A 12,443-nucleotide genomic window follows, 5' to 3' on the forward strand; every position below is an offset into this window, starting at 1 on the left:
ATTTGTATTTATCTAATGGCTGTTGATGGTGAACATTTTTTTCATGTGCTTATTTGTAGGAGAGGCTTTTTAAAAATTACAAATTTCAAGCCTTTTTTTCTGATTATGAAAAAATACTGTATATATCATAAAAATTTACACAAGGAAAAAATAGAGATTACTATAATTCTGTTACCTTCAGATAATCACTGTTAAATTTGGTGCATTTTATCCTAACCTGTAAAGTTATGTTATTTTTAAAAACAAAATTGAGATTACAATGTTTATATTACTTGTAAATTTTTTCCATCTTAATATGTTAGCCTTTTCAGTGCCATTAAATTTGGCCATATGTAGCTGAAGCTTAAAAAAAAAAAAACTTCTAGCCTTTGATCACAGTAGCTCCAGTTCTAGGAATTTATGCTAAGGTAGTAGGCAGATTAACCAAGAGATTTTTATTCACAAAGGCTATTTATCATGACAGGGATGGTGATGGTGAAAATTGTAACTCAAATGTGCCCCAGTAGGGCAGTACTTGGCTCAGATGTGCCCCAGTAGGGTAGATGCTCTGATTTGATTGCAGTCTTTTCATCCAGCGGTGTTGCCTGAATGTCTAGCTCTGCCACAGCACACGGGAGAATTAAACAAGGTCCCTCAAGTGACTCGTAGTTGGCTTACAGTGACAGAATAGTAATGCAGAGGCAGCACCTGTGAGGCAGGTGGGACCTGGGGGGCTGGAGCTCTGGCCCAGCCTTAAAGGGTTAGGGCCAGATTGGCCAGAGCCCTGGGGGACAAGAGGAAGACTCATCTAGGAGAAGCCACCCTAGGTTTTGAACTCTGTGCAAAGGGGCCATCAGACACATTTACTTTGGAGCCAGTGTGGATGGGATGGAGAGAGACTTGGTATGAGCTGGTGATGGGGATTGGGGAGACACGGGAAGGGCAGGTGTGGGCAGACAGGCGTCTTTCTTTCTTTCCTCAGTTCTCACTAACAAGAAAGCATTCATTTTGTTTTCAGCTCTGGAGCACAGACTTTAACACTAAGCAAGATTGTGCCACATATATGCAACTTACTTGGAGATCCAAACAGCCAGGTGAGTGAGAAGGAACACCCTGGGGAGAAGTCATTGCTTACAGACTGTTGAGATGCATTCTGATGTTCCGTGGTGGATGGGACTGGAGTCCTAATCTTCATAGAACAATGATGATTATTTAAGAGATCCAGTACCTATTAGCATTTATAAAATATTTATACATTTAAATGTATAAAATAAGTTTACATTTAAGTATAAAATTGGTAAATGTGGTGGCCACTCTGTCCTCTTCTATACACAGGGCTGAGAAATCACTAGCCTAGAAATCGACGTTATCCAGACTAGCCTCGAAGATAAGATCTCTGGCCACCACCTCTGCAGCCAAAAGGGGTGGTGCCGGGAGTGGTAGTGCAGAATCTGCTGAGGTTGGGGAGAATGATTGGAAGAGGGTCTGAGGGGACTTTTCTGAGGTGATGGGAATGTTCTACATTTTGCTTTGGGGGGTGGCTCCACTGTGTATATCATTGTAGAAACTCCTCCAACTGAACCCTTAAGAACTGCAGACTTTACCTAAATTAACAAAAAGTACCACTTCCTTAGTGTGAGGGTAGGAGAGGAGCTGGCTGTCTCACCTGTGAGTTACCAGGCAATTCACAAAGTTGTACAAGTCTGGGCTGGAGAAATAGCATTGAACTCTCCTCCCAGTTCAATGCTATTTCTCAACCAGAGTCATTTTTATTATGTCATACAAACTGATAAGAATGATACGTCATTAGAAGAAGGGACAGAAAATGGAACAGTAATTTACAAGAGAAATATGTATGGTCAGTGGCCTGTCCTGTGAAATCTTGTTGATAACTGCTAAGTTACCCTCCCAGGAGGCTGTATCAGGCTGGCCTTCCACCCAACCTCCCGTGGCCTCTAGCTCCCCTGAGCCGGCACCCCTCCCCTCCTGCTCTCCAGGCCCTTTCCTTATCTTGCTCTTAGTTCCAGTAGCAGGTGTCTCTCCCTTCTCTTTAGCTTTTGTGCTGCTCCTTCTACCCCAGCCTCTCCCCTCCTCACTGCCTGTCGTCTGCTGTCTCCCTGCTTTCTTCTTCCACTCATGCCCTTTTTCAGCCTTTTTTGAAAATACATAGCATTAGGCCGGGCACGTGGTGGCTCATGCCAGTAAGCCAGTAATCCCAGCACTTTAGGAGGCCAAGGTGGGTGGATCACTTGAGGCCAGGAGTTTGAGACCAGCCAGGGCAACATGGTGAAACCCCATCTCTACCAAAAATACAAAAATTAGCCAGGCATGGTGTCGTTCACCTGTGATCGCAGCTACTTGGGAGCCTGAGGCACAAGAATCACATGAATCTGGGAGGCAGAGGTTACAGTGAGCCAAGATCGTGCCACTGCATTCCAGCCTGGGCAACCCAGCAAGACTTTTTCTTTTTTTAAAAAAAAAAAGGAAAATATATGGCATTGGAAATAAATGTTTAGACATTTTTATTTACTTAATCATACTTTATATTCATCGTTAATTTAAAAATAAATTGTGCTATTTTTTAAAAAGATTCTAAATTACCAAATAGATTATCGTTTTGTATCCTTCCCCCTTTTGGTTTTGTTTCTGTTTTTGTTTTCCATGGGAAAAATCCTTTGTAGAGGCCGCACTCTGGGGGTTTCGCTGCCGTCACATGGAGTGCTCTAGCAGAGCAGAAAAGCCAACTTGCTGAGGTGATTCTCTCCTCATTCAGTTGCTGACTTTGGCCAGACAGGTGATGTGAATGTTCACACTGCCTGTGGAGATCTTAATACCTGGGGTGGGCGGTGCAGGGCTGGCTCCTCTAAATGCACTTCTGTGGTGGGGCAATATAAGAACACAGACCAGACCTACACCATCCAGAACTACAACAAGGGACGTTGTCTAGAGTCTGGTTTGGGGAGGGGAGCACTGCATGGCTGTGCACCACACTGCAGTCCATCCCACAGGATCCCCTCACTCACCCCCGTTTCCCCTTCTTCCTCTTTTTCTTCCACATATATTTAGCCAGAGCTCATGCTGTGGACCTGTCTTGTCTGTGTGGATCCTTGGGCTTTTTGGGGAAGGGGATAGAGATTACTAGCTTGATTTTGCTTCTGAGCCTCAAATTTTGCTTCTGCAACTGAGGCGGACCACATCCTCCAGAGGAAGTGAAGGAAATGCCTCGTTGTCCTAGGGCTCTTCACTGATGAATAACCTCAGTATTTCCCCGCCCAAAAGATCATGGATTCGGTGTAAATTTTAAGAGACATTGGGAGTGGAATGTTAAGCACATTTAAAATTTTGAATGGGTACATTCTCATCCTTGAAGCTATTCAGATAAGCCTTGGAGAATGCCCTACTCTTCACAGGTTTTCCTTTTCTCTGAAGTTTTCTGCTAGAGGAGGTCTCGCTTAAAAGTTCCCTGAAGCTTTGGTAGAAAGGAGACAGGAAGGGCCTAGTCTGTTTTTGTGTTGGGCTACTCTCTGATACTATTTTTCTCCTTTAGATCTAGGGTTAACTTGTAAGGTCTCTAGGGATTTTAACAAGATTTTCTTTATTTTAGAAGTACACAGATTAAATTTCAAATGATCAGCACAATCCCACAATTTCAAAATGTAGATTCAGTTGTTTAAGAGTTTAAGATAATGTCGAGTCTTCAACAGTTTGACATACTGTTCTAAAGCTGCCAAAAGGCAGAGTATGTTTAATATTAATACTTGAGCTACCTGACACAATGTAAGACACCTAGGTTAAAGGCATAGATCCCTGCTTTGCAGGTAATAGCTGACCTTGGGGTCACTTGCATCTTGAGCCTGTTTCCCCTTTAAAGTGGAGGCAGTGGGAAGTGCCTCACCCCTCAATCCTTATGAGAGTCCTTGCAAGTGAATGTTCTTAGGTGCTGGTGTGACCTGTTGGTCTAAGTAGAAGACTCTCAGAAGGCCAAGTTACTCAGTAGTCTCCTCATCATCTGAGATGGTCATTTTCATTTGCAGAAATCATGCACCTACCATGTGCCAGTGGGTTTCTGAGAAACCCAGGTGTATAGTGCTTTAAATGTATGAAAAACCTTAATTGTAGGATAGCCTTAGTGTCTTGAGATATATTTGTGATATTGACGTAGCCATACTGATACCAAACATTGGCAGCCCTGGAGTAGACTATACACATACTGCCATATACCAGACACTAGTTTCACTACCAAAAATCAGGTGCTCCTGGACTGATTATGGGTAATAATAATAATAATACAACTGAAAAACAAAAGTAGTACATTTAAATGGGTTACATCTTACTGCTGTATAAATCATAAATAGATTATATAATTTTACAAAATAATTTATGAAGAAGCAAAGAGATAGTTTTTTAAAATAAGATAGAAAATGTGAGACTTGTTTAAAATGTTTCATTAAGCCAAAAATTCAAGTTAGCACTTCCTGCCTAGTGTCTTTAATGTCAGTTATACTTTTTGTGCCAGGAAGCCCTAGGCTTTGGCCAGGACTTTGGAGCCTATAGTGGTTTTGTGGGTTGAGTTCTAGACCTGTGTGTCTGCTTTTGCGAAAGTTCTTATTATTTGTTTTGTTTTTTCATTTCCCCCACCTCATCCATAAGATGAGGTTGGTACTCTACAGGCAGCTTTCAGTATTCTGTAGTAGACAGGATTTACAGCTAGAGTATTCCAAATTGAGCACTCTGAAAATAATCCATATATTCACATGTGCCTTAGGAATGTTTTGTCCACACATACATTTGCACGTGTGCACACACACACACACATACACAGACATACAATCAATCCATATCTCCCTTTTGCCAGGAAGTTCTGCCACCTACCTCCCCGATACTAACCAAGTTAATTATTTCTGCTTCTGGGGTTCTTGTGTAGCTTGCATGTGCTTTTGCTGTTGCCTTTATTTTAATTTTTTCATTAATCTTTCCTACTAGTCTCTGAACCTCTAGAGTTAAGATTATAACTTGTTCCTCTTTGCAGTTCCCAATGTCCCATAACTATTCGAATGACTTTCCCTTATTTGCCAAGTCTCAGACCAGAGAGGACACTGTTGTATCAGTGTTGTCTCTGCACTCAGGCACCTGACCTAGTAGTCAGCCTCCAGCTCTTCATTTCCCTACGGCCAGTGTATGGAGAATCCTCTTTCAGCTCTTCAGGCAGCGGCTAACAAAGACTGGATTTGGTGTTTAAAATTAACTCGGCAAGTGTTCATTTCCTTGGTGGTCTGAGTGCAGTGACTCAGAGCAGGGAAGCCTTTCAGAGTGGGCCACAGGTGCACAGTGTGTGTGGGCTAGGATGCTTTTGGTTACAAGTAACTGAAAGCCCAACTCAGAATCATTAGAGCAGTAGGGAAATGTGTCATTCTGCGTGACGACAGGTCCTGACATAGGAAGTTTCCGGGATCTGCCAGTAGCTTGGAGCCGGAGTCTTGGGCACCTCAGCCTGTGTGCATTGCCCCCTAGAGCTCTCAGCACAGGCACAGCACAGGTATAGCTGCCGCACGCACGCACGGTTGGCCTGGCAGAGAGGAGGCTGCTGCTTTGTGAGCTCCTCTTCTGTTTTCAACTTTCATATGGAAAGGTTCAAACATACACACAAGCAGTGAGAGTGCCATAAAGCGTCCTCATGTGCCATCAGCTCATTTGACAAGGCCAGTTCAGTTTTGTCTTTTTCCCCTCCTCCACCCCATTATTTTGAAGCAAAAGTTAGATTATGTTGAGGCAAATCTTAGACCACATTTATTTAACTCTTAAATGTTTTAAAAGATAGACTTTTTTTCCCTCAAAAACATAACTTTAATACCATTGTCACCTCCTGTGTCCCGAGAATCAGCAGTTCTCTCCTATCGTCAAATACCCAGCCAGTGTTCACTTTTCCCTGAATGTCTTTTTCCAAGAGCAGAGAAATGTTTTCTAGAAGCTTTCCCACAGATTCCCCTCATGTTTCATTGTTGGAGAGTTGCATTCCATGCCCCTGTGTGACCCAGCTGCTGGGAAGGGACTAGAATTCTGTGATGGCCGTACACTAAGGATGTACCTCCTGAGCTGAGGGAAGCTTTTCTTCCTGGAGGTGGGGATTTCAGTATGAAGTCTGTACTTGTTGATGAGGACAGGGCAGTGGCTGTAACAGAGGCAGCCAGTGGTCCGAGGCATCCTAACAATAGGAATTCCCTTGACTAGATAAGAAAAGCCTGAGTTCTGCCTGAAGACTTTTGATTTCATCTTCCCAGCACCTCACCTACCCTTTTGCAGGCAGGCTGGCAGAGGGTTGCGTCCAGTGGGACTCCCCATGCTGACTGCTGGCCCTCTTGTTGAGTTTGGTGACGTTTTCAAAGCCTAAAACATCTTGAAACATGATGACCATTGCTAATTTCATGCTGTCTCCAGCTGGACAGAGCTCAGGAGGAGGGAGGAGCACCTCTACTGCTGGCTTGACAGAGCTCCCATGCGGCCCTGCCACAGTTGCAGCCTGGGAGCCAGGGGTGGGCTCTTGGGCACAGCTGTGCTGGGGTGCTGGGGTACCCACGCTCCAAGGCACTGGCTGTGGGGCTGTGCTGGGTTCTAGGAGGACAGGGTGGATTTAGGGTCTCATTAGTCTATAGACTGCTTCCCTGTCCCCCACCCTAGGGCGGAAGCCTTCCTTTGAGTTTTTTGCTTTGCAGGAAGCCTTTATTTTGGCATCCACAATAAGGTGCAGTGCGCTGGTGAGAAGGATGTTGGCTTGCCCCCAGAGAGGTGCCCCAGCCTGCCATTCCTGATCTGTGTGCCTTGGGCAGGTGACTAACCTTGCCAGCCTCTACACCCTCCAGTGTGCAGTGACTATGAGGAAGGAAGGAACAACACGGTCAGACATTGGAGACCTTAGATTCTGTAAAGCATGCATATAAGACCTGGCAGAGCGTGCTGCATGTATGGGGCTCTTGTCTTTTTGCAGTCTTCATGGCCTGACACGTTGCAGTGCCTTTCTGTGGTGAGCCTGAGGGATCAGCAGGGAGAGGCAGTGCGAGACCAGTGAGAGCCTGTGTAGAAGCGAATAGCTGCATTGTCCTTCAGTCTCAGCTGAATGGCTTTTATTTAAACCTCTTCTCTATTAGAGTGTCCTACTTTGCAGTATCAAAGAATATCTGTTCATCTGCAGTTCTTCAGTGAAGAATAGTTTAGACCCCTAAATGCTATCTGACCCTGTAACTTTCTAGGTCTAAGGAACGATTATTTTAAAGGATAAAGATGTTGGTTTAAAAGATATAGATAACACTAGCCATTGTGTTGATTGCTTTATAGATACAAACTATAGGTAACAAACTGCTGGCAAAAAGCTGGTTTCAGCCTATAGCTTCGTGGGTGTGTGTATGCTTGTGCCTGCAGAATGTTTTAATTTTACATTTTGAGTTCAAATGAGTTTATATTTGGGAGATGTATATTTTTAACTTTTCTTGAAAGGATAGAAGGTCTGGTAAAGCTGTGCTTCCATTCCTCTGTGGCTGGGTGGTGCTGGCCCATCTGCCTGAGCACCTTATCTCTCTTCTGTCCCTGCCTCCAGGGTTCCCTGCCAGTGCCATTTGTCACCCTGCACTCAGCCTCCTGCAGTCACTCACTCCTCATGTCACTGCCTGGCCTGTGTAGGCGTTTCAGTTCATTTTCACCTAGTAGGCACTCAAATATTTGTTGAATGAAACTGTTATTTCTTTCAGTCCTCAGAGCAACCCTCAATTTACAGAGGAGGAAATTGAGACCAAAGGAGTTCTAGTGTTTTGTCTAAGGTTACACAGCTCCCTAAATGGCCAAGTAGGTCCTTAAGTCTACTTATTAATATTTGACTCTAAAGCTAGTAATTTTTCCAGTAAGTCTCTTAAACGTTTATGGCCCAGACTTTCTAAGTAGCTGACTGGGTATTGATTGTTCTTTAAAGAGATCACCCATTGAGATTTGCTCTGAGCAGATGTTATCCCTAGAAACTAAGCAATGGTGATATACTTTAATAATATTCAAGGTATAGTAGCATTGACTACTTCTGTAATATGTGCATTTTTCTTTTTTCTTTTTCTTGAGACAGCGTCTTGCTCTGTCACCCAGACTGGAGTGAAGTGGTGTGATCTTGGCTCACTGCAACCTCTGCCTCCTGGGTTCAAGCGATTCTTGTGCCTCAGTGTCCCAAGTAGCTGGGACTAACAGGCGCTCACCACCATGCCCAGCTAAAGTTTTTTTTTTGTATTTTTAGTAGAGACAGGGTTTCACCATGTTGGCCAGGCTGGTCTTCAACTCCTGACCTCCAGTGATCTGCCTGCCTCGGCCACCCAAAGTGCTGGGATTACAGGCATGAGCCACCGTGCCTGACCGCATTTTCAATGTAAAAATGTTCCCTAACATTAGAAATTATTTTTTTCCCCCAAAAATAAACTGATAATCTGTGTTTGTCACCTCTGGCTGCCATAACAAAATGCTGTAGACTGAGTGAGTTAAACAACAGAAATTAATTTTCTCACAGTTTGGGAGGCCGGGTTCTGGTTGGGGCTCTCTTCCTGGCTTGTAGATGGCTGCCATCTCACTATGTGCTTATATGACCTCTTCTGTGTGTGTACCCAGCTCTCTGGCTTCTCTTATGAGGACACTAATCCTCTAATTTTAGGGTCCTACCATCATGACCTCATTTAATCTTAATTGCCTGTTTTTTTTTTTGAGACGGGGGTCTCGCTCTGTCACCCAGGCTGGAATGCAGTCGTGTGATCTCAGCTCACTGCAACCTCTGCCTCCCGGGTTTAAGTGATTCTCCTACCTCAGCCTCCCAAGCTGGGATTACAGGCGTGCGCCACCACGCCCAGCTGATTTTTGTATTTTTTAGTAGAGATGGGGTTTCACCATGTTGGTCAGGCTGGTCTCGAACTCCTGACCTCGAACTCGCCTGAACTCAAACTCCTGAACTTAAACTCGCCTGCCTGGGCCTTCCAAAGTGCTGGGATTATAAGCACGAGCCACCATACCCAGTTACCTCCTTTTTCTAAAAAAAAAAAAAACAAAAAATACTTGAGTCTTGCTTTATCTCTGAGGCTAGAGTGTGGTGGTAGGATTATAGCTCACTGCAGCCTCCAACTCCTGAGCTTGAGTGATCCTCCTACCTCAGGCCCCCCCAAGTAGGTAGGACTGTAGGTGAGTACCAACTGGTCCAGCTAATTAAGAAAAACTTTTTTTGTAGAGATGGGCGCTCACTTTGTTGCCCAGGCTGGTCCCAAATCCCTGGGCTCAAGCTGTGCTCCTACCTTGGCCTCCCAAAGTGCTGGGATTACAGGTGTGAGCCACCATGCTTGGCCCTTAATTGCATCCTTATAGGCCCTATCTTGAAATATGTTGGAGAGTTAGGGCTTCATCATTTGAATTTTGGGGGCACACAGTTCAGTCCATAGCATGAGGTTTTGGGTGACAATATAGCCTAAGATTTGCCTTTTTCCACTGGAAGAGATAAAAATTATGAGTAAAGTTACCTGTCATGTAACACTGTTAAATCAGAGGACTCCCTTCAGTATTTCAAATTGTAAATTTTTGTTTGTATTCCTACTTCTTTTCTCTTCATTCTCCACTACCTTGATGTTGTACTCCCATCTTTGCTTACTGAATTAAGCACAGTCTCCCCAGTACCACCTGGCCTTAGTTCCATTTTATGTTTTAAAAATGTTTTTCTTCCTACCTTTTTATTTGCAAATTTTTTAACATACAGAGAAAGTGAGTGTATTTACCAGTTAACATTTGTCACATTTGTTCTGTATCTCTGTGTACACACATACATACATATACAGACGCATACTTTTTTCTTGAGCCATTTGAAATTAACATGCAGATATAATGATTTTTTCTTTTTTTCTTTCTGAGACAGAGTCTTGCTCTGTTGCCCAGGCTGGAGTGCAGTGGCATAATCTCAGCTTACTGCAAACTCCGCCTCCCGGGTTCAAGCGATTCTCCTGCGTCAGCCTCCTGAGGAGCTGGACTACAGGTGCATGCGCCACCACGCCCGGCTAATTTCTTTGTATTTATAGTAGAGACAAGGTTTCACCATGTTGGCCAGGCTGGTCTCGAACTCCTGACCTTGTGATCTGCCCACTTCGGCCTCCCAAAGTGCTGGGATTCTAGGCGTGAGCCACCGCGCCCGGCTTATGATGATATTTTTAACCCTAGACTTACCAGTGTGTATCATTTAATAACAAGGATATTTTCTTATATAAACTCATGTCATTTCTCTCACCCTGGAAATTTAGCATGGATACAGTGATGTGTAATATACAGTCCGTATTCAAATTTCTCCAGGTTAGAAAAAAAATCTACCCTGTCTTTCACACCTTATTTCGTATTTCATGCTGCTTTCTTAGTTTGATCTGGTCTAGCCAGACTGGCGTACTTCCTCTTCCTGAAGCATGTGCCGTGCATGTCTGCTTTCATGCCTTTGCACAGGCTGTGTCTTATTCGGAATCCGCTCATTCCATCTGGACCTGGTGAAATCCTGCTGTTCCAAGCACTTTGCAGTGGTTTCTTCCTCATACAGCATCCCTTGACATCCCCTAATGTGATTGCTCCCTTCTTTAAACTGCAAGCTCTTTATGCTCTTGAATAATGTTTATTGCATCATGCCCTGTAATGTAGAATTTTAGGACTTTTTAGAAATCTCCTTCTTAGGACTAGGGGCTTCTTGAGTATGGGACTTCATATAGCCTGTACTACCCATTTTTGTTGCTCATTAAGTATTTGTTTAATTGACTTAAATCCAGAGTGTTTTACATGGTATTTTATTTTTAGTATCATTTATTTATTTTTAGTGTTGTTTCTTAATTTGGAAAGATGGTCTGAAAATTCCAGTTTTCCAAAATTACCTTAAAGAATGGAAAGAACTAAGGATATGGACTTTGCCGTGTATATAGGGATGGGGGTCCCACAGTTTTACTACCCTTTGACATTGTATCAGCAAAGTGAAAACTGTCAAACATGGCTTTCTCTAGACAAATGTATGTAAGGATTGTATTCACAGTTGCACTGGTAAAATGGTGATAAGTTGGGGTGGTATATGGCCTGTTGTGTCCCAGCAGGACTTGCTGGGGGATGACACAGAGCAGCTGTAAGATCTCTTCTTTTATATCTAGGTTCGAGATGCAGCAATAAACAGCTTAGTGGAAATTTACAGACATGTAGGAGAACGTGTGAGGGCAGATCTCAGTAAAAAAGGATTGCCACAGTCCCGGTGAGTGCAGATTTTTTCCTTTCTTCTGCTCTACCCCCCCCCACCCCCACCCCCATTCTTTTCCAGTTAATATCTTGATTTGCAATACTTTTTCTGTTGTGGTTATTTTATTCAGAGAATCTACGGTTAGAGGGTCACTGGAGATTTTGTCCAGATCATTCATCAGGGGTCTGCTCCCATTCCAGTTCCTCAGAAATGAGAGTTTCTCACTCAGACAACTGGCCAGGTCCCATGCCACATACTGATTTTAAAAGCAATTGGTATTGAAAAATTCAGCACTCTTAATTTTTATGGTTCTATATCTATGATTCTGTATCTATATCTGTACAGACAGCACTTAGTATAGTAGGTGCTTAGAATATATTTGAATGAATGAAGCCATTCCAGAATGTGTTTGGATAAAAATTCATAAGTTATAATTTTGGTAATCATGTTTTAAATGTAACTTTCTGTTTTCATGTCATTCGCAATGTATATAAGCCCATGCAAGGGGATCAGCGTCTCGTCAGACCCAAGACAATTGGAGTCCACAAATGTGACTTTGTTATAGTCCAGATTTTTAAAATAATGTAGTGATCAGATATGTATAATTTTAACTGTGATGGAGAAACTTAACACCAAATTAATTCCAAACTTTTACCCTGGGTCATTCCTTTAAGGGGGAAAGTAGTGTTAAAATTCCAGACAGAACTGGAGTGGACTCACAGGGCAGCTTATCTGAGCCTGTCATTTTATCCATGGAAACCCCAGAGGCCTAGAAACATGAAGTGACTTTTGAGAGATTACACAGCTACTAAGAGAGAGACCCAAGTTCAAAACCCTGTTCTTCTGACTTGCCTTTTAATTTTCTCCGTCCTGTTTCACAAAAGAATTTATGGCATACTGGGCATCTGGAAATGGGATGGAATATTGAAGTATACAGGAGTCAACTGTCTTGATGTCTTTAAGGCAAACATGACGGCGGTGGGCCCCAGACCCTCAAGTGGCGGCTCCATGGGCAGACAAGTGGACTGTGCTTCCTTGTGGTTGAGAGTCATGCCTGATTTGGAATTGCTCTCGCCATCTGTGCACAGGGTGATTAGATGGGAATAAAACTACTTTTCATGTTCTTTACAAAAGATAATCTGTGATAATAGTTTGTTTTTTTTTTTTTTTTTAAAGTTCCTGTGTTTTGTGAACCTCAGCCTTCTGGTCTTTG

The 12,443-nt window shown here is 43.2% G+C and overlaps 1 protein-coding gene across 14 annotated transcripts in view; it reads left to right on the forward strand.

The window, feature by feature from the left end:
* CLASP1 (cytoplasmic linker associated protein 1) overlaps nt 1–12,443 on the forward strand; it is a 312,442-nt gene that overhangs the window by 124,033 nt on the left and 175,966 nt on the right. For all 14 annotated transcript variants that reach the window (XM_063647337.1, XM_054479398.2, XM_063647338.1 and 11 more), the window contains 2 exons: nt 998–1,073; nt 11,148–11,245. In XM_063647337.1, the coding sequence (XP_063503407.1) occupies nt 998–1,073; nt 11,148–11,245 (174 nt within the window). The remainder of the gene's footprint in view (nt 1–997; nt 1,074–11,147; nt 11,246–12,443) is intronic.

This window comes from Pongo pygmaeus, chromosome 11, assembly GCF_028885625.2.
Source record: "Pongo pygmaeus isolate AG05252 chromosome 11, NHGRI_mPonPyg2-v2.0_pri, whole genome shotgun sequence".
NCBI lineage: Eukaryota > Metazoa > Chordata > Mammalia > Primates > Hominidae > Pongo > Pongo pygmaeus.